Source organism: Acipenser ruthenus, chromosome 19, assembly GCF_902713425.1.
Source record: "Acipenser ruthenus chromosome 19, fAciRut3.2 maternal haplotype, whole genome shotgun sequence".
In the NCBI taxonomy this organism is placed as follows: domain Eukaryota; kingdom Metazoa; phylum Chordata; class Actinopteri; order Acipenseriformes; family Acipenseridae; genus Acipenser; species Acipenser ruthenus.
This window is the reverse complement of record NC_081207.1, coordinates 29,562,516-29,588,191: the sequence shown is the minus strand read 5'-3', so window position 1 is coordinate 29,588,191 and position 25,676 is coordinate 29,562,516. Positions and strand designations below refer to the sequence as shown.

General features: G+C 41.4%; 2 protein-coding genes across 4 annotated transcripts in view; both read right to left on the bottom strand.

Moving 5' to 3' along the window:
- LOC117424371 (N-terminal EF-hand calcium-binding protein 2-like) overlaps positions 1–17,379 on the bottom strand; it is a 64,131-nt gene extending 46,752 nt beyond the window's left edge. The window contains exons 1-2 of one of the 2 annotated variants that reach the window (XM_034928349.2): positions 17,057–17,379; positions 11,870–11,894 (exon numbers count right to left, since the gene is read on the bottom strand). In XM_034928349.2, the coding sequence (XP_034784240.2) occupies positions 11,870–11,894; positions 17,057–17,365 (334 nt within the window). In that variant the 5' untranslated portion in view covers positions 17,366–17,379. The remainder of the gene's footprint in view (positions 1–11,869; positions 11,895–17,056) is intronic. The other variant, XM_034928348.2, reaches the window with a different exon arrangement.
- Positions 17,380–24,559: 7,180 nt separating this feature from the next.
- LOC117424076 (hydrocephalus-inducing protein-like) overlaps positions 24,560–25,676 on the bottom strand; it is a 76,556-nt gene continuing 75,439 nt past the window's right edge. For both annotated transcript variants that reach the window (XM_058992789.1, XM_034040121.3), the window contains exon 86: positions 24,560–25,579. In XM_058992789.1, coding sequence (XP_058848772.1) covers positions 25,097–25,579 — 483 coding nt within the window. In that variant the 3' untranslated portion in view covers positions 24,560–25,096. The remainder of the gene's footprint in view (positions 25,580–25,676) is intronic.

The following is a 25,676-nucleotide window of genomic DNA, read 5'->3' as shown; positions in this document are numbered from 1 at the left end:
CAGGCTAATGACAGCGAGTGACAGCTTAATACACGCACGGATCACAGCAGCAGATTGCTTTTTTTTTTTTTTTTAACTATTAAGGCCAGTTTCAATTATTGAGGAGCAGAAGATGCAGTAGCAGTCAGCCCTCCCAAGAACAGAATAAACCCATTTCCTAGGTATCTGATAGGTATAGCGAGCTGAAGGATGACCCTGTTTACAGCTATGGTTTCAGGGTGGCGAGTTTGTGTGTAAGTGAGTGACTCAGTGAGTGAGTGGGTCCACTCTGTGTCAAAACAGATAAACACTGAAATACTGCACTGCACATGGTACCTGTTTATACAGTGCTTGCATGATATCTGAAATATTATAAAACATTTACTGGCTAAAATTCATTAGATTTATACCTCTTCCAATGAAGATTCTACAAAGATCAGGGGAGGTAATCAATTAAGTGCTCTTTCTTTTCTGGGCTGGGTAGATAATGAATACTAAATTAAAGTTACATTTAAGATTAAGCCTCAGTTTGAGCTGGGTGCTATCAACGTGTTCCTCTTTGCTTAAAATCACAAGCCCCCCTGTTTAAACCTGCAATGAACCCAGGGTTACTGTTAATGCTGTGTTTTTGTATGCATAATGTGTTTAGAAATGATAAGTATCACAAGGATTTTAATGAGCCCAACAGAATAAAGTAGAAAACGCAAGTCGCTACTGTATATGTGCATGGGTTTAATTATCACTTTTGTTTAAATATAAAAAATAACTCTCAGTTCTAAGCGCTCGGTTTTTAATAATTGCATTTTTCCTTTCACACGTTCCTTTGATTTTTACGGTTGTCGTCATAGTAACCTGTGTTTCAATGCCCCCTCGTTAGCAACTCCCAACACGGGTGTCTATTACCTCTGTACATTCATCATAAAAGTGTGTTTCTTAACTGCTAATGTAAACCTTTTTTCTTTTTTTCACCCCTGACATCACTTGCCCTGCACATCTCTCTGTCTTTCACCTCTTTGCAGCCATTTTGTTCCAGTCTGCATTTATTTCACTGATAAGAGGGGCTCTTCATAATCTAAGCGCTCTGGTATTATGAGTTAACAATGTGCTCATCACACGGCATTGAAGTCCTGGAACATCCAAGCGAAGAAGATGTTTCCAGCGCTCCCGGGCAGTGCCGTTGACTTCTGAGCTCCTCGAGGCCTGATCACAGACGAATCGAAGAGGGAGGCTTGCTGGCTAATCCTTTAGCCTTTGAGGTGTTTAAATAAGGGGAATTTTAGAAACACACTTCAGTGCGAAAATCCCATCAGATGCAGTCAAAAGCCATTGATAGTTACAGTACAGTAAACCTGCTATACAACTGCCACCGGGAAACTGTTCAGGCAAAATTCAATGATGGAGGCGCAGCATTGCTAGAGGCAGTATGAAATGTTGTGTGGGCGGGGTGATTAAACTGCTTGGCCCAGTATCTCGCATTCTGCTGCAGAAGGAGCCGTCCTCAATTGAGGTGTAGCCAACCTAAGCTTGGTGCAAAGGAGGCGATGGGGAGAAAGGCTCTTGGAAAACATTTAGTGAAAGGTGAGCTTGGTCTATATAGTATTGGGTAGCCAATAGGTCTGGAGTGGTGGGCTGAGACCTGCCTCTAGAATTACAGCAAGCTTTCTCTCCCCACATTATTTTCTGTTGTATTCCTCAGCTAACTACTAGGATACTTTGGAAGCAGAAATAAAAACTGTCAAGCCCTGTACAAAAACTGTGGAGTGGGATTCTATATGCATCTATCTTTTGCAAAATTAAGAGCTTTTGTTTTTTCCAGCATTGACTTGACAGCAGTGACGTCCCGTTTTCCTGTTCATTAACCAACCAGTTGCTTTCTATAATACTTCATATGATTGTAGCTGCCAAACAATTCCACTATTCTTACCTGTTTTGCATTTCCATTTGCTACATAGGTATAAAAATGTGCAGTTTTGAAAGAAACACGTGCGTTTTCATTTTAAAACATTTGGCACTACTTTAGGTTAAGACAAGTTCTCAGTTTGTATGCCTTATTCTCAGGGTATCTGTTTGCACTTCCTGTAGTGTCTCCTGTCGGTCAAAAGGGGAATCAGCTGGTTCGTTAATGACAGGAACAACGTTGTCGGAAGGGGTGGGAACAATTTCACCGTCCAGGTTAAAAGACCAAGCAAGTGCAAAACTAACTGAAAGCATGGCTTGCAGACAGAGATGTCTTTAACCAAGTGTAGAATACCATGCTTCAAAATTAAAATACACTTTAACTATAACATGTGTTTCTTTCAAAACGGGACATATGTTAAACCTGTATAATAAACAGTGCACACCGGATAATATTTATGAATTCATTTTATTAGCTACAAACACTTTAATTGACTTATCCAGGAATATAAGACCCCAGGAAGTACAAGCAGGAAAAGGACATTTTTGAAAACTGTGAGATTCAGTGCTCCCACTTTATAAAGCAAATCTTTATACTGTTGAACAGGTTGTAAGACGGCACGGTCATGGCTCCCATTTGTCCCATAATACCATTACACTAGCACTAGCATTCTGGTTGTATGACGGCTCCTGACTACTGCATTATAAAGGGGGAGCAATGGTCTTTTTTTATTAACTTTTCTACAGTATCAAACATTGCGTTGTTAAAATGAAAATAGAGTTTGCTATGATGTTTCTATCAATAGAATTGGAGACCTCGCTCATGCCGCTGCACTGCAGATGAGATTGATGGGATTCCAGCTTTACTAGACTTTCATTTCAAAACAGATTACCAGGCAGCAGGGGAATTCGTTCCCCCTTGAGAGTTTCCACGCAGGATTAAGAAAATGAATACAGCCGTCATCAGTGCTGAAACAAAAGGTTTCAATACAGAAACGACACTCAAAATGATATCCAGTCAAGGCAAAGCCGAAAAGGATTGCAAGAAATGCTAATTTGACCATTAACATCAATCACATGAAAATTAGCCTTGTCTTAATATTCCCCTAACCTTTAGAGGTCTCGACTGGCTTCAATCAAATTTTAGTCTGTCCATTTTCTAACGCTTCGCTAATTAGTTATCTGTTGAGGTTTCTATAGCTGATGTCAATTATTTGCGCACCTCTGAAGTCATGCATCAGTTTAGATACTGTAGCTTGCGTAAGTATTTTTTTCTGGAAAACCATGAGCCAGCTTGTTCCGGCCCACAGAAGTGTATCTAACCAAAGCAGGCCCTGGCCAGAGGTATGAGATCATTGAACCTACAGTATGCTGCTGTAACGGGCAGTGTTGTGTGATACACGGGTGTTACGGATTCTGTCCCCTGTTGGTGAGATGAGGTTAAAAGCTCTTAAAGTCATGAATGCAGATGAGCAGGGCTCTTTTTTGCATCACAGTTTAGACGTTCGCTTTCAGTGTGCAGGGTCACTGGTTCATGCCCAGCCTCCTCCCTGTTAGACTGCCTTACCATGAACTTCAGAATATAACGCACACGGTGTGTGATGGCCATGGGTTACATCCCTTGGGTATTAGGAGCACTTTGGATATATATTTCTTAGAGGAAATTAATGTATAATTTACAATCTATTTAGACGTTTTTATGATGCTACATTTGAATTCGCTTTTGTTTTATGTTAAAGAGTGTAATAACAAAAAAAAAACATTTTAAAACAAGCTGACACAATGGACCTATATCAATAAAACCAAAAACAACCGCTAATGATCGGAGAGCAGTAATAAAGATCTTTTTTTTGGTTTTAATGTTTGTAATGATTTTCTTTTGTTTAATTACAAGCAGCATAGCAATTACGCTGAGAATACACAGAGAAGTGGTGTACTCTCCCGCACAATAAAAGCACAGTGAAAACACAAATTATCTCCCACCTAAATGGCAACCCAACAAACAGCACAGCACAATATCTGGCAGTAACAGTCATACAGTGCAGGCGAAATCAGCGTCGCCTGAAGAGAGAGAGAGGAGAAAGAGAACTGGCTCCCAGTAAAGGCTAGTTTCAGCAACACCGCATCGAGAGCGATCCCCTCTCCCCCTGGACACCACTGCCTTCCAGCTCCCCCGTTGTTTGAGTTGATAAACAGCCCAAGACGTGCCATCCTAATGCTGAGCTTGTAAAAAAAATAAAGAACTGCTTAACTGACATAAAAGCTGTGGGTGAAGTCCAGGCAATTTCTCTTCTTTCATCTGAGCAGATTTTAAAATGCTGCAGTAAGACATTTTGACGCGATTTACTTTTTTTTTTTTCTTTTGGAGTTACTGTTGCTGTCTATACAGATTAGCCTCAGGGCGTCTATATAATTGAACTGATAAAGGAAGAATTGTCTGGGAACGTGTGTGAGGGGACCTGTGTTGGCGGTTTGCCAATCTTCAGCCCACTGTTCTGCTAATCTTACCTGACAAAAAGAACGCTCTTCTGAAGACAGCTCATTCCTGGAGCATTGATTGCTCCTTCAAGCAGCTACTCAAGGCCTTTGTGAAGGAAAGGATTAGCTTCAGTTGAGGCTCAATGAGAACCAAGATGCAGTCAGGTGATTGGAGACAGTGGACAGTGGAAACGTGGCACTTGACAATCGGATCAGTGAGGATATTCAGGACTGATGTGTCTGAAGAATCACTTGACGTGCGTTTGCAGGTAACTACTATACACTGTGCACATGCTTTACCAGAACTCGCAGACCACTAATCTCTTTATTTCCAATGTGACATCAGTTACAGTATTGTCCACGCTGGACAACGTTTTCAGAAATGCGGAAATGGAAGATGTCTGTCTGTAAACTGTCAACAGAAATATCTATCTCCACCACTCAGCTGGGTAAAGTGCTCCACATGCACATGTCATAGCCCATTTCGGTTTCTATGTGCCTGCCGCCTACCATGTTAAGAGTGCCGTCTTTGTTATGTCAGAGCAGGGCTGTCACACAAATAATGTAAGAGGCACCATCGTTACTACTGAGGTGGGTGGCGTGCTCACTTGATATTGCAAGCTTGTCACTGCATTTCTCTCACGTCTTTGTTCTGCTGTGTTCTATGAGGTTCCATTGGGTTCTCAGAACGTTACTTTTTAATATAACACAGCTCCTTAATAAATATTATTTTTGAGGGAGAGACAGGCTTCGCTATACAGTTTCTGAGCCTCTTAAAGGAGCAATATATTTACCACAAGCGACAACCTTTGAATCCATTAAAGACTAGGTTCTCATAGCTAGACACTCCACAGCATTGGCACAATTTCTTTCAGAAAGGAAAAACTCAAATTCAGATTATTTATGAGCCATAAACAGGAGTTCTTTTGTGCTGGATCGCGCAGATCCCAGATCCGCTACCTTTTTTTAACTGTATAGAGAGAAAAAAAATCTTATGAAATGACATCTGCTGTTAACATTCTCAACTTACGAGAAGCAGCATGTACAGTGCAATAACTGAGACTGGTCCAGACCCGACCCCCTTTCTAATAGAGTCGACCAGTATGGTTCTCGCTACACTCCACCTGTCGAAAAGGCACCGGAGTGGAAAGAGCTGAGGATTCCAGCCACTTAGCTGTGAGGCAGGAGGACAGGCAGTGAGCCACGGAGAGACAGTGAGGAGCTGTCACCACATCACAGCTGAATCAGACAGCTGGGGTCAACGGGAACCATGCTTGCGCAATGTGTTTGACATCATCTCCTGCTTCCAAGGCTGGTTTGCCTTCCAATCATGGTCCTGTTGTAAGACGCTGGATAAAGAAACTGTACTGGGAGAGGTGGAACTTTTCCCCATAGCCATGGTTGACCAATGAAGGCAGTTACTGTTCCAGCAGTGTGTGCGGACTATTCACCAGGCCTGGTTCAGTGGGATCAATACTATGTGAAGGATTTTGTTTAATCTTTGTGTTCCGTAAGCTGGAAAACTTTTTTTTGGCACTATTTAGATGTATTATTATTTAACCCTTTCAGTTCTGAATTATTTTTTGTTGAGCTGAAGAAGGAAATTCTTTATCGAATACTTGGTATTTACAAAAAATATCGGAAGGAATTCAATAAATCCATTCATTAACGTGCTGATTTCAAAACAAGGTCTACCAAGACTGTAAACTGACAATGCAAGTCAATGAAAAGTATCAGCACACCTCTATTAACCACAGACCATTCAAATCTTGGGACTACCTTACCTTAGGTAACGTTAAGTAGTTCAATATTAGTGCTAATCAGGGTTAAACATACAGTATGAATGCTTCTGAAAGATCAAGATATTTACAAGAAAAAGCCACCCCCTCCACCAACCTATAATTATTTTTAAGTCCTACAACTGATTAGCAGAGATCAGAGAGCTTTCAAATACCACCAAAACAGAAAAGCGACTGAAGTTGACATTTCAGAAAAGACTGAACTTCTGACACCAAGAAACAGGAAAAAAAAAAAAAAAAAAAAACTGGGAAAGATGTTCGGGAGCGTTCAAAACAGCAAACGCCGGTCACACTTTCAAGGTCAGCCTACCTCGATAATAACCGTCTCAAAAGTTTTAGTCTGCGCCTCAGGGACCTGCTTTTGAAGCTCTAGGATCCTCATGAATACTCCTGGCTGCTTGTGAACACACACAGAGTGGCTCCGTGCACACTCTGGAAGGTGATGAGAACACAAATGCACATGTATCCCGGAACTGAACCGCTCTGAAATGACTCACCTGTCACTCCCCTCAAATGATATCACCTTGATCAATGTGAAGCATAAACAGTCTGGGTGCAGTCAACTGTACGACTAGGCACCAAACTCCACAATGATGGTAAAATGGTAAGGGTAGACAAGTGACAGGTACCCCAGACAGGTAACCAGTACCAGAATGTGAGTTGAAAAGCCTGAACTGTCCCTGTTATTGGCAGGACCTTGCCAATAACCCTTTTTAATTGCCTCTGAACACAAACTTTTACAGGCAGCCAAAGCATTAAATGGACTTATTTTGCAGCCGAGACACTGAATGCTTTTGTTATGCTGTACAGCTGGGTTAAGTCTTGCCCTTGTGTAGCGCGCAAAGGAAAGTGGTGTTAACTAGGCACAGACAGTATCTGAGTGCAAGATCCATTGGTGTGATTTAAAGTATATCCTGTTGCACAGCACACAGGGGAAGGAATAGGGATTTTTTGGTTGGTTTCTGCTTGTGATTTCTGGCCATTAACAAGCATTTAACAGCAGTGTGTTGAATTGGTATATAAGTACACCTCCCAATGTCTGCAGCAGGCGGTACAAACTGTGTGCAGCAGATTACTGTATCTGCACTGCTTGAAATGTATTTGGACAGCTTGGCACATCTTATTATACTCCAGGCCAGGAGAAATACAAATCCCAGTTTTATATCTCTACTGGGGATTATCAGAACGTTATCTAGCTTGCTTGGCTGGGATGTGATGAGGCCTGGTGGCAGAGTGTGTGCTTGGGCGGGCGGGAGGGGGGGGCACATTATGGTAAAGGACACCCAAGTCAAATAATTTGCGTTGCAATATGAGTCGCCCCCGAAATGCGCAGATTATAAAACATCACATACTGCAAGGAAAGGGGGTCCTACGAAGGGGGTTCCTCATAGATGGTATTACTGGTACTAATTTGCAAAAATATACAATTGTTGAAATTTTCCCGAAATAATGTATATTTGATTTGTGTGTTTAACTTTACATGTATGAATGATTTGTTGTAGATTTTTAGATTTTTAGCTCAATCTGGGATTTGAACTGAGGGGGGCGGGGGGCAAATGCACTAAAAGCTTGGATAGCTCTGTGCAATAATAGTCTTAAAGTCATCAATGAATGATGATTGGTTTCACTGTTACACTGCGCATGGGTAGAAAGCTGCTGTACAGTTAAATGTGGAATGAACACAGAGCCTGGACAGGGATACAGTACTTTTACACCTGCAGATGGAAGAATGTCTCAGTCCATCTCTTTCAATTTTTCATGGAGCCTGAAGGAGCAGGAGGGGGGTGTGCTTGTATTCTACGCCATGAATATTTAACTACAGCTTTCATGTTATAAGTTGCGTGGGCGTTCAGGGACTGGAATAAGTATGAGCATCGGTTCTGCAGCTTCAGAGTGGAGTCTTTCGAGCTGAGATGACAGCTAGCGCCTGAACTTGAATAGCACGTCTGAAGTAAGAACGAAGTGACTGAACTTTAAGAGAAAAGAAACACATAAAAGTTCAGCGTGCCGTTAGCGCTGCGTTCATCTTCTGTGCAGTTCTGCATTGTGTGACCTTGAGCAAGTCACTTAACCTCCTTGTGCTCCGTCTTTCGGGTGAGACGTACTTGTAAGTGACTCTGCAGCTGATGCATAGTTCACACACCCTAGTCTCTGTAAGTCGCCTTGGATAAAGGCGTCTGCTAAATAAACAAATAATAAAAAATAATAAGTGGGAAGGCCAGTTGTAGATGACGGCAATTAAATATCACGTGGCGGATGAGTTTAGAGGTTTCGTTTTAAAAGCACAGTAAGCCAGGATTTATGTGTGCCGTGTTTGCTTTGTCAATGCATGCAAACCCTACCCAATCTCACAGCAGGGTTTGCGTCTTCTTATTAATAATATGTACATACACTTTACATACAATTTAATGACGGTTTGGGGTATAATCGTACTGTTCTCTGCGAAAGTGCAGTTACTTCTTTGGGTTTATACACCAGCTTGCGGCTAAAGACTCAAGTCATGTAAAACAGTCCTGCACACAAACGCATGCTTCTGTCTCACACAGCAGATCACTTTGTAGCAGAGCGTTGTGGTAAGAATACCAGCGTAATTAATATTCAGTGACACGTCACGATGTAAACTTCAACAGAGTTTTCGATATTACTTGAAGTTTATTTAGTTGCGTCTTGAAATCTTTTGGGTCAAGGCTATAGTATTGGGCCAATGTAATCCAAACCATTATTTGTCTTTGATAATGATTGCAAAAAGAATGCATGCTGTCCTTTTAATTGGAGAAAGAGAATGAAGTTGTGCTCCGGTTGTCTGGGTTACTCCCAGAATAGCTCTCCACTCGCAGCTCCCTGTAACAGCTGTGAGGTGACCAGGTGTCCTCACAGTCTGTGCTGCAGCGCCAGCGTCGACCTTGAAGGTGTATTCACTGAGAATCTTAGTTTACTATACCAGGCAGTGATGTAGTTTTGAAGCCACTGTGAAGCTCTCTATTGTTCTATAAGAAATATGCCTTACATGTAATAGTTTTCATTTAACATTGAAACGAATGTGCCTCAACTCTGCCCAGTTACAGGAAAGGATCCAAATCCCTTTGAATTAGCCTGGCTGCAGTCTCTGAGTCCACTGCTCCCCTGGTTTGGTTTAACAATCCTGCAGTCATTTATATAAACGAGAAACAGCGAGGATCCAAGCTCTCACCCTTGTGGCGGGACCCCACTGAGCACCCGCCCACCCCGGCCTTATTTCACACCTCTTTCAAGTCTTGTCCTCTCTGTTTTCTTCTTGTTTTTAAATAATACAGCACACCTCGCAATGCAAGCCCGGGTGAGCTGCGTGGGCCTGATAACCAGCATGATTCTCTGTTCATTATCTTGCAAATGTGCAGTAAATTAGGCGGTTTAATCCTGGAAACAGCGCACCGCACTAACTGTCTCATTTTCTATAAACGGACACTAGATCTTTATACTTCCACTTCAGTACAATCCAGCCCAATTATTCGCTTGTGATGTGCTGGCAGGCTCCAGCTCTCATTACCAGAAAGTTTAAAAAGCAGTCCACGGAACAGCAGAATAATAAACACAGAAGACGCTGAATAACAAATTCAGCACGTCTTAAATCCTGTTCCATATGGAAACGAGAAACTCTTCTGCAGTAAGTTGTCAAAAGCTTAGGTAATCAGTTTTTTTTTTTTATTCTTCCCAGTCTGTTTGCACAGTTTAAACAATCCATGGAACTGATTTTAATGGAGGGCTGTGATGTCAAGGAGACCCGCTCATCTCTTTGAAAATCAAGCGCTCAGTATACACTTATTCAGAGAGCAATCAGACAGCTTCTTCTCTGAGCTACTTGTACATGAACTAAGTGTCTCTCATCATTCCTGTCTTCAGAACCACTGCTAAGTGTTTCATTTCAGAAGAATGTTCAAGCTTAAAGCCACACAATACTAATTAAGCAAGTATAAGGACACTCATTTGCTGTCAATTTTCAATGTTAAATAATTATCCTAAAATATACATTCAGCGCGGAAGAAAAAAACCCATCCTCTTTGAGAAGATATCCACATACACCCTGTGCTGTACAGCACCCTCCACAGACCATAGAATTAAGTATCAGAGGAGATGAGATCTGTTTTACCTGTAAAGCAATGCATATTTAAAATACCCCATGGATGATTTAAGACAAATGGAATCAGGTAGTTTTGAAACAGCCATTATTAATTTAACCTCTGCACACCGTTTAATTAAACACAAACAAACATTGTACCAACACTTGTTCTAGTAAACAATTAAAAAAAAATTAAATGCATTAATAAAATAAACACGTGCAACAGCAAGAGAGAGAGAGAAAGAGAGAACATTCTCCAGAAGCTCAGCTCTATCTAGTACGGCTGCCAGTGCTACACACAGCAAAGCTAATGAAGAGAGCGTTCTCCAGAAGCTCAGCTCTATCTAGCACGGCTGCCAGTGTGACACACAGCACAGCTAATGAAGAGAGCGTTCTCCAGAAGCTCAGCTCTATCTAGCACGGCTGCCAGGGTGACACACAGCACAGCTAATGAAGAGAGCGTTCTCCAGAAGCTCAGCTCTATCTAGCACGGCTGCCAGTGTGACACACAGCACAGCTAATGAATAGAGCGTTCTCCAGAAGCTCAGCTCTATCCAGCACGGCTGCCAGTGTGACACACAGCACAGCTAATGAATAGAGCGTTCTCCAGAAGCTCAGCTCTATCCAGCACGGCTGCCACTGCGACACACAGCACAGCTAATGAATAAAGCGTTCTCCAGAAGCTCAGCTCTATCCAGCACGGCTGCCAGTGTGACACACAGCACAGCTAATGAATAGAGCGTTCTCCAGAAGCTCAGCTCTATCCAGCACGGCTGCCAGTGTGACACACAGCACAGCTAATGAATAGAGCGTTCTCCAGAAGCTCAGCTCTATCCAGCACGGCTGCCAGTGTGACACACAGCACAGCTAATGAAGACAGCGTTCTCCAGAAGCTCAGCTCTATCCAGCACGGCTGCCAGTGTGACACACAGCACAGCTAATGAATAGAGCGTTCTCCAGAAGCTCAGCTCTATCCAGCACGGCTGCCAGTGTGACACACAGCACAGCTAATGAAGAGAGCGTTCTCCAGAAGCTCAGCTCTATCCAGCACGGCTGCCAGTGTGACACACAGCACAGCTAATGAAGAGAGCGTTCTCCAGAAGCTCAGCTCTATCTAGCACGGCTGCCAGTGTGACACACAGCACAGCTAATGAATAGAGCGTTCTCCAGAAGCTCAGCTCTATCCAGCACGGCTGCCAGTGTGACACACAGCACAGCTAATGAATAGAGCGTTCTCCAGAAGCTCAGCTCTATCTAGCACGGCTAATACGAAGACTAAGTGATTGACTTGCCGCGTTGTTTAGCAGCCTCATTATTACATCTCCATGCCCCAAGCTGTCAGATATCATCATTAATTCAGATTTACAGTGCGACTGGAAATCTGCAGACTGGGGTGGTGAATATGTTAAGTGTGAAGGTGAGGGAGCATACTTATTGTGTAACCATTTCATCTCACAAACACACATTATATATATATATATATACAAATACTGTATATATGTGTATGTGTGTAGATGCTGTACATAGCACTAGGAAAGTAGACAATACAGTTTTGAATTCATACAACGGCTATAAATGAACTAGCCCACTTCAGAACCCAAACGAGATGCCACACACTTACCATTTTTATCTGCTCTTCGGAATATCTGAAACGAAACAAACAGAACACAGCGACATCAGAACTGGATCCAGGTTCTCAGCACATCCCTGATGAGGTTCCAGGGAGCACTGGCACAATCAGCATGTCACATTGAAGCTGCTGTGTTCCGCAGTCAGGGACAGCTTCACACTAGAATAGAATTCCTTAGTGTCCCTTAATACTGCATTCAGCCCTTTAGCCTCATGTGCACTCTATTGAAGCAGAGCACAGCTACTTGTTCACTGTCCACTTTGTCTATATTGTAGCTATCAGTACACGAGGAAACTGTCTTTATATAACAGTTCTGTATATGGGGCACCACATCTTTCATCAACCAGCCTGTTTCTGTTTTACTGTCTAAGACATTCAGACAGAAATCATTGCACATGTGACTGCAACTGTGCTTGAATGGCCTGACGAAACCTCATTGGTCTGGAAGAAAAAAAAAAAGAGAATTTCAATAGCTAGAAGTGGTTTCACTAACATTGTCCTTTTTTTCCCCCGTCAAGCTGGATCTGCACATTTACAAATGGACAAAGGGTGCACGTGTTAAGCAATTACTGAACTTTAGTTCTGGAACCTTGTTAATCATCATTTGGTGCCTCCTCCACACTTCAGCACAAGGAAAGGGGAGCCTGTGATAATGCTGCTAGGGCTAGAGGAAAGAAATGGACTTCAAAGCCTTGGTAAGGAAGCACTGTCTTTAACCATACAACTGTCGTCAGCCATCTTTCCATGTTTTTAACATTCAACAAAGTGAGATACACCACTTATTTAACAGATGTGGCGGTTGTCACCAGTCAGGTTTCTTTTTTGTGATAATGCTGCTAGGGCTAGAGGAAAGAAATGGACTTCAAAGCCTTGGTAAGGAAGCACTGTCTTTAACCATACAACTGTCGTCAGCCATCTTTCCATGTTTTTAACATTCAACAAAGTGAGATACACCACTTATTTAACAGATGTGGCGGTTGTCACCAGTCAGGTTTCTTTTTTATTCTGTGTGTGTGTGCGTGCGTGTACAGTACACAGATGCAGCTCTACTGTCAGTTTGGCAGTAAGTGGCCGAGCGCCAGTGGATCCAGATTGTTAACATCTCATTCAGTGTTCAGACTGGCACAGCAGATGCAAGTCAAGTAGCGGAATGGCTGGGGGGAGCGGGCAGTCATCCCGAGCAAGAACCTGTTTAACCTCTGGCCAGGAGTCAAACTACAGCGGGGACAGAAATAAGACTCCCGCTGCATAGTAGTTTGAACCATTCCTGGTTTTACTATGGGTTTAATAAGACACCCCTGAGCTTGTTACCCATGCACTGTGGCTAATCAAGCTCGTAGTAAAACCTGGAATGGGTGAAACTGCTAAGCAATAGGAGTCTTATTTCCAACCCTGCACAGATATAGAATGAACACACAACTTTTCCTGGTGTTCCCAAATAAATGGGCAGGGCTGATCTCTTTGAGATTTCCGTACAAATGCTCGGCATGGTACTGCAATACTGCTTGATAGCACTTGAAACGCTGTATAGTTTGAGAGCGAGAGAGAAAAACACTGCTGCGATTCGAATGAAATGAAAGGGTGCCACTGCTACCTCACTCCCTGCATATTCACGTAGGATATTTTATTTATATAGCTATGCACACAGTGCACAGAAACACACAGTATGCATGCCTGTGTGCATGCGCATGCAGTGCAATACATCTGCAAAAACATGCATTTCTTCAGTGCTTATTTGAAATTTAAAAAACTGCATGCATGACATCGAAAAGGTATGCTAATATAGAAAAAAATCACTTGCATGTATTCCTTCGAGGTTAAAACAGCATAATAAACACATCAGCCATCTGAAGTTGTTATTCAGTAGCTCTCGATGTGCAGTTGTAAATAAATTATAGATGAACCAGTGGCAACCCCCTCCCCCCCCCACACTCGCTCCAGCACTCCCAGGATTACATAAACAGCAGAGAAGGCAGGAGGCAGGAGGCAGGAGGGAAGGACCAGTGCTGGGGATGGGAGGGGGCAGGGCAGGGAGCCTTGCAGTCTTTGCGTTCTTTTTATTTCCTTGCACCACAGCACGGTTTTATCTTTGGCATCTACAATCTAGAAAGGAGTGCACAGCCAGGATATCTTACAGAAGGGGGGCACAAATCTGATCCTCAAGGTCCAGGTTTTATAGACAGAATGTAATAGCAACTGATTAGGGCCTGGAAAGAAGATAAATGGGTTCAATAAGGTAATATAGGTCATGGGTGGGACAAAGACTAGGAGGAGATGTGCGCACTCATGTCTTACAGTGACTGCCAACTGCTAATAAATACAATCCATGTCCTTACCTCGTATTAGCAGTGGTGCTCCTTCTCTTGTAATGGATTCTTTGCTTGTGTTTATGCAGGTTTGTTTCTTTTATATAAGAGTCAAAGACAGCGCTATGTAGGAGTGCAAGTTGCAGCTGGTTCCTGGTAGAACGAGGTCTAACCCCCAACCCGGCTTGTTCGGTCTACCCTGTGATTCTTAATGTGAATCCTGTGGCTCTTTCCACGATCCAGTATCTCATTAAGATATGCAGTATGGATTTCATTCTAGTAATTAGCAAACTGGGTAGTCATGCAGTAAGAAAAATGATCACAGCTTATGCAAATGCGTATTAAGATAAAGAAACAACTTATCTACTGTTTTTTTTTTTTTCCCAGCAGATATTTCTTTATCGCCTTCAATTAAACTGCTAAAAAAGACTGTTGCTGGCAAACTGCTTTCATACTCAGCAGCAATTCAAAGAAGGAAATATAAGATCCCTGGAAGGTCTAATTAGAAGAAAAATTATCATTAAAATTCATTTTAACGGAAAGCAATTATTGGATTGAGAATTTCAAATTAACACAATCACTTGTATATACCCCAAATAATAATAATAATAATAATAATAATAATAATAATAATAATAATAATAATAATAATAATAATAATATCTTGCTTCTTACTAATGTATGGGATAGATCATTCAAAATAATATCAATAAATATATTTCTAAAAATACCCATGAAGGTTCCAATATTAGCTGATGTGTTAAAAATACAATACACAGCAGGTGAACAAATTACTTTATACAGTATCTATACCAGGAAGTACAGTAAATGCATATACTGTGTGCATTCCAAGATTAGAATAACTAATGGAAAAACAATGCAGAAATCAATCAGCAATATTGATGGATGCAGGTATGAATACATAAATGGAAGCAGGATTACACATTCCACAACCTCAACATTATTAAATTATTAAAAGTAAATGAAGGATAGCAAAGCCAAGACAAATATTGATCACGGGCATTTTATTGAGCACGGGAACCTCCCTCTGCTACAAGAAGAGCTCCCTAACATTTCAATATATAAATACAAATGCACAGATGTGCATTCCTGCTTCTTCTTGTTTCCAGATGTGTCTATCTATGTGGATATGGATCCCCTTCACTGCACTTATAACATGTCTCTATTTCAACACATTTCATATGAACCGCATTGCCAGTGGTGATTCAAGGACTATATTTGCTGTTATTTTTCAGAAAATCTACTGGGAGCAGCTGTTTTGGGATGTTTATTACCAGTTCAAATCCTACTTACTGCCGCTGAGAAACCCCTAACAACTGCTCCTGGTCTACCGGCAGTTTAACATCGTGGCTGAAGAAAGATACATACAGCATTTATATTGTACTGGCCGGGAAATTGGTACTTATATTAAGAAGCTGTTTTGTGCAACCACAAGCAACAGCTGCCTTTCTGTTTGCAACATTATTTTTAATATTTCTTACCATGGCATGCCCTACAGTATACATCCGCTTTGTGCTGCAGCTGTATTGCGGTATAAATAAATAAATTAATTAATAAATTAATAAATTAATACATACATACATACAGACATAAACAATGTGTTGAGTTAAAAAAAAAAGGTTTACTAAATGTAATAGGGTTGCGTTTAGTAGTGAATCTTGTTATGATTGAGTGTTTAAAGTTATGGATAAAATGTTTGGAATTTTTTTTTTTTAAATACTATACATATCCTGTAGTGTACTTTAACTTTGAAAACGGGACAGTAAATATTAATTAACATTTCTCTCTATTAAAGTGCCTTGCTCGGTTCAGCTGGGCTTAATTTAAAAAAAAAAAAAAAACTAACAGCGCCCATATTTTAAAATATACTGCACCGCTATAGATTTTTTCCTAAGCCAGGGAATTCATTATTATTATTATTATTATTATTATTAGTAGTAGTAGTCGTAGTAGTAGTAGTAGTATTTATGAATTTGATTTCTGTAAAGGTGTAATTCAATAACGCTATTTGCATTTACAGTATCTAGTGAAATCAATATCGCTTTTTACATTTTCACAAAATACCGCTGTCGACAAAGAGAAATATTAGGATCTGACCTAGGGTTCATTCAAAGGTCCGATGCGGTATCACGGCATCTTAACTCGTGTTCCTTGAAGTTGTCATTTACAGAAGAAATCGAACGCAAAATGCGTTTACGTTTTATTCTTCACCCGGGCAAATAATTTATTTACATCCTTTACCTCGCTCGGGTGCATTTAAACTCAGGTGCAGGTCAATCTTAAAAACTTCATCCAAGAATAACTGTTTTCAAGTCGTTTTTTCCACACACACAGCTATTTAAAAACTCTATGTCTGTATTAAATCTTATCTTATTCCAGAGTAACAAAAATAAATACATAAATAATAATAATAATAATAAAAATGTTTCGAAGCTTAATTGCTTTAGACAGCTTCTCATTTTCATTGCTTTTTTAAATCTTTTATTTCACAAAAAGTCGTACTTTTAACTATTGCATTAGTATTTCAACCACTCCGATATCTTACCTAGTTAAATCGAAATAATATAAATCATCAAACGACTACAGCTGCCAATGCAAAGGCTGCTGTCGCATCTTCACAATCAATTTACCCAAGCACAGTGAAACATCAACACTAAGCAGCAACGCATGGTCCCTTCTACTCGACATCTTGAGTATCGTCATGCAACAGTCCAAAACTACACAAAAGTTGCAGTGCATTCTTTCTTTACGCAAGAATGCAGCAGATGAGAAGCGGTGCGTGTTCCCATGCCCCTATACTACAGTAAGACTGTACTTACAGTACACATGCATGACAAGGTAGGATACCTACATCCAATATGACAGAAATGCCTTTCCGTGGCTCCGGGTTGAAGAACTTCTCCCGTGCAACCGCCGACTCCTCCTTGAGGAATTCCCGGGAAGAGAGGTTTTTGTTGTCGCTCATCTTGGTGACTATCCAGCGGACTAGCCCGTCTATTCCACCGAGCTGAGCTCCGCCGCTGCTTGTCTGCGCTGCCGTCTCTGTCTCGCTGTTCTGAGACCGGAGTTTGGATTGTTCTTTGCTGAGTAGCTTGTGGACGCCGTCTCTGCAGTAACGGGCAGCCTGCTCACACATCGCTTCGGGTTCGGCACAGAGCATTCATGCTGAGAGCTTTGGGGGTATTCCCTCCCACCCCGCTGACATCACCCGGTACACCCCCCGAAAACACACCTCTTTCATTTTACATCATGACCGCAGCAGTCACAAAATAGTCTTACTTTTATATACACATATAGTACTGTATAAAACATTATATGTAACCAATACATTACACCACTGTAGTGCTCTATGGAAACGGTAGTTTTTTTTGTTTTTTTTTTTTTTTAATGCTTTAACCTGCGACCCACATGTCAGGTAATTCATACCGAGTAATTTTGTAGAATGTAAAATAGCAAAATACTTGCTTGAATTATCCCCAAAATATATTACATTATTTATAGTATAAACTCTTTTTCTATTAAAAAAAAATCGTATATTGTTTTTTAAAGACAATCCATTTAATACCTTATTAGCCAGATACTTCTACTGTCTGTGTCCCCTTTGCCCTAGAGTGTACTTTTAGTTAAAAGGCTGAAGTCAGAATACATACAGTGATTTAAATAGGTCATATCTACGTCATAATACCCTATTATGACTTTTAAACTCAAGGTTTGCATTTTGGTATTTTTCTGCTACCTGCCAGTGTGTCCAATCACAGTACCCAAGGACCAATCCACTCCAGGTTTAACAGGTAAAATGATATAATTAACTACTTCAGGGTCTGGATGGAGGTTTAATTGGTTCAATTTTTTTGACATACAGCTTTAAAAATGAAAAATTTAACAGCAAAGAATATTGTACAAGGAAGCCATTATAAGTGGATTTCAAAACTTCACTGACTCCACATTTAATACAAGACCTGAAAGGGTTTAAATGGGTCTGGAGTAAAGGTGAGGATAGGATTCTTAAGCTATTACAGTAGGTAATTGAACACAAGCTATCTGTCCCTAAAGGCACAAGCCCACAGGTGAGAGACATGCATGTGGACTACTGGAATCAGGAGCATTGATTGGGTAAACTGGCTGCTTTTATATTACTGATTCAAGGCATACCTTTACTGCTGCAAATCAGGACCTGGGTTCAGGGTTAATACTGTCTGCTCGTTAATAAACTGAAGACATGGTGCTGGGACAAACAACTGAACACGATTCAACCTGCTGTTTGTGGTTTTCTTTATTTTGTGTAATAGAAGATTCTTTCTTTCTTTCAGTATTAGTTTGCTTTTTAGCCTGTTTCTCATTATCGTCTCTGCAGCATAAGGTAAATGTGACATTTCACTTGAAAGGAAGTGCAACACTGCCCTTCTGCACCATTCATTAACAGGCTCCTGTTGTGCACTAATGGCTCCATGAAGCAGAGCCATTCCACTGGCCACTTCCATAGACTAACACTTTGCAAATTGCTTAACCTTATAAAAGTTAACTTTTATTCTCATAGCTATAATGTACAATGATGTTATTTAGTTGGTTTGTTTGACTCCTACTACTACTTCTCTATCTGCACCACGCTAAAGTTTTAGACAGGGAAACCATTCTGTAATTCTTGTGTAATAAAAGCATAGCAACATGCAATACAGCACAGTGAAAGCATGGTAAAGCATAGGTAAGCATCGTAAAGAACAGCGAGGTCTGGTAAAGCATATTAACAAACATGGGGCTGAGGCTTTCTCATGGTGCAGTGTACCTCCAGGTACCCCAGAGGAACATGAGCTGCAACCCCAGCATGAAGAGGCACTGCAACCCCAGCATGAAGAGGCACTGCAACCCCAGCATGGAGAGGCACTGCAACCCCAGCATGGAGAGGCACTGCAACCCCAGCATGGAGGCACTGCAACCCCAGCATGGAGAGGCACTGCAACCCTAGCATGAGGAGGCACTGCAACCCTAGCATGAGGAGGCACTGCAACCCCAGCATGGAGAGGCACTGCAACCCCAGCATGAAGAGGCACTGCAACCCCAGCATGAAGAGGCACTGCAACCCCAGCATGAAGAGGCACTGCAACCCCAGCATGAAGAGGCACTGCAACCCCAGCATGGAGAGGCACTGCAACCCCAGAGGCACTGCAACCCCAGCATGAAGAGGCACTGCAACCCCAGCATGGAGAGGCACTGCAACCCCAGAGGCACTGCAACCCCAGAGGCACTGCAACCCCAGCATGAAGAGGCACTGCAACCCCAGCATGAGGAGGCACTGCAACCCCAGCATGAAGAGACACTGCAACCCCAGAGGTACTGCAACCCCAGTCACCGCTCACTGGTTGGCTCGTCATGTTTTTATAACACGGCCATTCGACCGCTTTCTGTTCTAATGAGGAAGGAGTGCCGTGTTTATTTATTAATCAGATATCGAGAAGCTCATTACTTATTTAGGCCTCTTCCATTTCTTATAAATGCAGCAGCACAGTGAGGCAGGCGCGAAGTCTCTCTGCTACAGCATAACAGATTGAAACAGTAAAGAAAACTGTTCACCCTTTTAGCACTCATTACAAGGTGGTGGCAACTCTGAAGACTGAAGTCCGTTCAATGTACTGTACCCACAGAGAGAGAGAGAGAGGGAGTGCACGCAGTGGCAAGGTGAATTTTCCACAGACAGCCTTCCTTGAAGATCCTCTCAGGGGTAAGGGGGGCAATTCAATTCAATACACCCTTTCAGTAAAGACCCAAATAACACGTGCACAATGAAAATGGTAAGCGATAAACTCATCGTTGAACGTGTTAATAAAAAAATGTGATATATGATATAATGACTGCTTTAAGCACAAGTGATTGAAATTAATGCCTAAATCTGCAAGCTTAATTATAACATTATTCTGACTGGAAGCATACAAACAGAGGGCTAATCTTCCCAGCCACAGCATAGCACAGCACAGCACACAGTCTTGGAAGTTGCAAGAGCTTTTATCCTGTAATGTGGTTCCAGGGTTAATATAATGAGATGTACTCATTAGAAGCCTGTTACGCCAGTTTAACATTTGCAGTGCTTTTATTTTTTCTAATGGAGTTTAAAAAAAGAAAGAAAAAAAGCAGATAATGCATAAAACTTTTATAGACCATGCTCTTGGGAGGAAGGGACAAATTGCATTATTCTCTCTCTTATTTTTTATTAGAATACATTGCATGCTTGAATCTACTGAACAACACAGCACAGAGATTATTTTACAGCAGATATCTCAGAGCACTTTCTACATAAAAAATGATTTGAATATAGAATGTGACCGATATGTGTGTCAGAATGTGAACCTATCACTATTTTTTTTGTTGAATGGGTTACAATTATAGTTACTGAATACTTAAGCATTATATATTATTTACCAAATGAGTGACAACTTCATCATTGTGTGTCTTTAATAAAGCAATCTGATTAGTAAAGCTATGAAAGAGGATGCTGCCAGCCCAGCAGGTTGTCTATTTGCAAGGGGAAATGTGGAGATGGGGGGAGGCTGCAATAAGCCTGTTTTGTACAGCTTAGACGCATTATTATGTATTCTAGTGCTTCTGTCAAATCTCTCCAATACCAGCATCAGAGAGGAGGCACTTGATCAGGAATTAGCATGCACACTTAAGGGGTATCTTGTATACAAACTTTCAAATGCAAGTCATGCAAGACCATTTGGGTAGCAGAAGATAACTTGCATCCATCAATGGACCGTCAGAAAGGCCGGGGAAGGGACTGAACTGACAGATTGCCCTGACCTCTGCAGAGCCTGGGCATTCACCACAGAGAAAATGCATGGGGTCTGACAGGTATTCTTGTCCATGGCCTGGAAATCTGTAATACAAGGAATGAAGGGTGTTACTGAACAAAACCTGGACCGAGGTGTGATGCAGACCCTCACTGACTCAATGCCCAGGAAACTCAGGGACAGAGAGGGAAGAGATAGTAAGCAGTGCATATTGTGTGTTGTTCATGTCTGTTCCTGTACAGTCTACTGCAGCCACAAGAAAAAAAACTGGTCTTTGACGAAGTTTTTTTCTGGCATGGATCCTTTGCATTAAAAACACACAGGACAAAGGGGTCCATGCACTTTAACTAGCCGGCCCTGGTGGGTGGCTATGCTGAACAATCAGATCCCTCGGCTGGGGTGCCAGGAGCCTATCAGCCACAGGCCACCGAAACATGCAATAAAAAAAACGCAGTGAAAATAACAAACAATCTTCTGCGCTTTACTCTGAAAGGATGTGTGTCGCCGATTTATAACTTGTGCTTTCATGCTGTTCTGCTGATTGCCCCATTACCAGACAGGGAGTAGCTGGCTGTGGAGCAGCGGGGTGCTGTTTGCAGCGTGCCCACTCTGCGCTGGCCCGTACAACCTTCATGGAGCGAACTGTAACTACACATTGCACGCTTTCATTCACTGAACAACGCAGCACAGAGAGTATTTGATAGCAGAAATCTCAGGGCACTTCATACAAAACAATAACAATAAACAGATCAAGTACACTGATGTGGGGCCATGGTGCTTCCAGATATGTTACCATATATAAAAACGCAATTCTCAAAAGAACACCTATTAATCATATTCTGATCACACGCACATCAGTAATTATATGTTTAGAAAATGAATAATTTGAATATGAATAAGGTGACATTAAAAATGAGTGTTCTTTCGCAATCCAGCCCTAACCAATGCCATCTAGAGAGATGCTCTCAGTCTCTGATCTTGTGTACAAACATATCTCTCCATTGTACTTTGTGTTGAGCATATCCCCTTCTGTCAGTATTATGCATAAGAAATCAAAGTCATTATTAATTGCATGATCCTTAAAAACATTCTGTATAGAACATGGCTAGTTTGAAATACTGAGTCAAGGTTAGAAGATCTAACCCTAGAATATCTAACACTGTTTTTAATACCTAGGGGCAGATTGTTTGCAGTTTATTTCTTTTTTGGAAAGCAGCCTTGTCTTATTGCTGCTCGTATTCGTGTTTAGTGGATATGAAATTCCAAGCAGATACCCAGTCATCAGTCCCAGTATACTCTCTAATCTCCACCAGGATGAGGTCCATATTATAACACGCTGGGTATATTTATCCCACAACTACACTCGATTCCAGAATAACAAAGCTGACAGGGACAAATTATTGCAAACACAAATCCCTATTAGCAATTTAATGTTCATGTTAATTGTATATCACATGCATTATAATGGATATATTAAATTGATTTATGTAAAGAAGGGGGGAGGGGGGTTGCAGCAATCCCAGTCTGTAGAAGACAGAGAAATGATTTGTATGCAATAAGATGGCCTTGTGGTTTGAGATGAGTTCTGGGAATTGGTAAGAATGTGGATTGGTAGGGGCACGTTTCAAATGTCCCCGTTTTGTTCTGTCGAAGCATTTATCTTTGTAAGTAGGGGAACTGGCAGCACAAATGTTCAGATTAAATTAAATGTTTTGGACCCACTTAGCTGTAAATTTACACGACACCCCTAGAATCACTCCTGGGGTGTCCTGAAATACCCCTCCACTTTATTACAGAGTTTATACCGTATCCCACCTCTAACTTACTGCACAGTTCACAACATTCACACAAACTGCCCTCGCTCCCTGCCACTTCACATCTTCCCTCATTTAAACTATTATCTTTTCACACTTTAATCTTGTTGTTTTGCCAGTGAAACAAGGAAAGAAATAAGACTTGGGAGCTGCAGATCAAAAGAAAGCAGATTGCATTCGACATTGGATTCCTATGGGCACATACTGTACTGCTGGATCTGAGACGCCTGAAAGACAAAATAACTGCACTACGTTTCTTCTGAAGAGAGTTGCAGGGTTCATTAAGGATTATAACAACGGAGATTTATCGCTCCAAATGATGCCTTAAATGAGCCTCTAGCAAAATGACAATTCCCAGATGAACGACAGTCAAATCACAATCTCTTCATCTCAGCCTAAGTATTGACCTCCACCTAGAGGCATTTGTCACCGGAACACTACTGTGCTGATGGTAGCTGACTAAACCACAGCAATCTCAGTTTGTATCCTATTGTTCATTTAACAGTGTGTTAAAAACAATAAAATGCATTCTCTTAAGTGTCACAATACTGGTAATTAACAGAATTACCAACTGCTTTTAGAAAGTAAAACTAATCAATATGAACACTGTTGGATGCCTCACTGATAAAGTAAGTGCTCTCGCTCTGTGGGCAACGTCATGGTCCATCTCCAGTTACTAGGAACTGTAGATCATTGGAACGGTATAAAGGAAAACAAAATACAACATCATTTCAGCCATGTTAAACAGTCCCTATTAAAGCACACCTGCTCATCTGAAAGACCTACCCTGGTAAATGAAAACCCTGAATCACACACTGTTAAAAAGCTATAACGTTCCTTGCTGATAGAAAGCCTAATTAAAGGCTTCCTTGATCACATCAAGTTTTATAGTGTGAGAAAGAAATAAAAGTCTCAAAAGTAATAAAACCTTGAATAAATGCAGTGAAGCATGAATTTAAAAAATAAAAGCTATAAACTGTCTCGAATGCCCATCCAGAACACCTATGAAAAGACTGCTCAGTGTACAAGTACAGGCGTGGTAGCCTTCCAGTAGAGGAACTCATACAAATTCCTTTAGGGATAAGCTGCCACCTAGTGGCACAAACATTTACACACGACACCTGTTCAAGTGGAATTACACCTGACGCAGACTGCAAAGACAGTCCTCTACACAAGAGTAACAAGATCCAGGAAGTGTTTTTGCTTTTTGGTACATCATGGTCCATCGTGCAATACCATGGAGGCCGGATATTTGTGTGTTAAACACTTTTACCTTTACTACTGAAATACAGTAAAAGAGCCCTTATACAGATCATTAATTACATGACATGAAAGTCTGCTAATGCTGTTTGATACCGAAGCTCAAACAGCATCAGACACCACTATGGTTAAAAGGTGAACACTAATAGACCGTATTGCTGTTAGTTAGGAGCCTCAGCTCAGCCAATGCCAAATCATGGGGATTCATTTTAATGATGTAAACAGCAGCAAATCTATACACTGTGCCCTTTAACATGATATTACTGCAGCTCTGCTTATGAGTGATCTACTGATCCCCTAATTAACATTACCACATGCAATGGAAATAGTAGAGATAGAGACGATTCATGGGTTTTATGGGGCCACCACTGCTGATGATTAATATAGATTCAGTCTTATCTAGTTCCATGTAGGTTCAAGTTTCTAAAGACTGAGTAGGATGCCGCTGTCATCCAGCGGTCTCACAAAAAGGAGAACACAGATTCCTTTGGAGGCTGCAATTAATCTTTCATTTAATATTTTATTCAGTGAAATGCAATTAAAAGAAGAAACAATACCATTAAAATGCCCTGGTTGTACATACTGCAATGAGGAAAATACCTTTACCAACACAAAGATATAAATAAAAATACAATATTTGTTGTACCTACAGTATTTAGACATTTAGCAAAGGGCCACAAAATGTTTCAAAATGTGAAGTTAAATTTGTGTTCACAGTGCAGTATTGCATTTATAAATTAAGATTGGAATTCAGATCAAAATGGTCGTACATGTTACAGACAATTAACCAATTCAGAAATTGTATGTAAAACCATAGTATAGTGAACCTATGATACATTGGGTCACCCTTACAGTTCACTTTTTTGGTCCTCAACAATATATGCATTTAACTTGGATTACAGTATCTCTTAAATGTAATATTTAGGTCCTGTTTGAATAAAACAAAAAACCTATTTGAATGAACAATTAGGACTACCTTACCTGAGGTGCAGTAACATCAGGTGCAATACTACAACATCAGTGCCATAAGACATGTTAAACAGTGACTCCCTTTAAGTAATACACCCAGCTGATGCTCTGGCCAGTCCCCTCGGAGCGAGGGCAGGAGACGGTCATTTTTCCGCTCACGGGTGTCTTGGCGCTGGTGGGGTTGCCCTCGAAGGAGACGAGCACGCTGTGGGTCTTCTTGGAGCGGACAGTTTCCAGAGGCTTCACCGTGAAGGCTGGGTTGTCTACCTGGAAGGAGAAGGCGGTGGTCTGAAGGAAGATGTTCTTGAAGGGGATGGAGGCGGAGGAGCCAGTCCGGATAGGGAAGGGGCCCTGTGCTTTGGGGGGGCCGCAGGTCCCATACAGCGGGATGGCGTAATCTCCTCCAACGGGAGAGGAGATACTCAGGACCCCCCGGGTTTCCCCAAGCTGGCTGGGCTCGAAGATCACCTCCACACTGACCTCCGTACCCCCCTGGGACCCTGGAGCAGCACTAATGGTCTTTTCCAGGTGGAAGTCAGGACTGTCGATCTGAAAGGGGAAAGGCTAAGAATTATAACATTGCAGTAATATAAATATAACACTTCTCTACCAATGTTTACTATGTTTTTTTGCACAGTAATTCTTT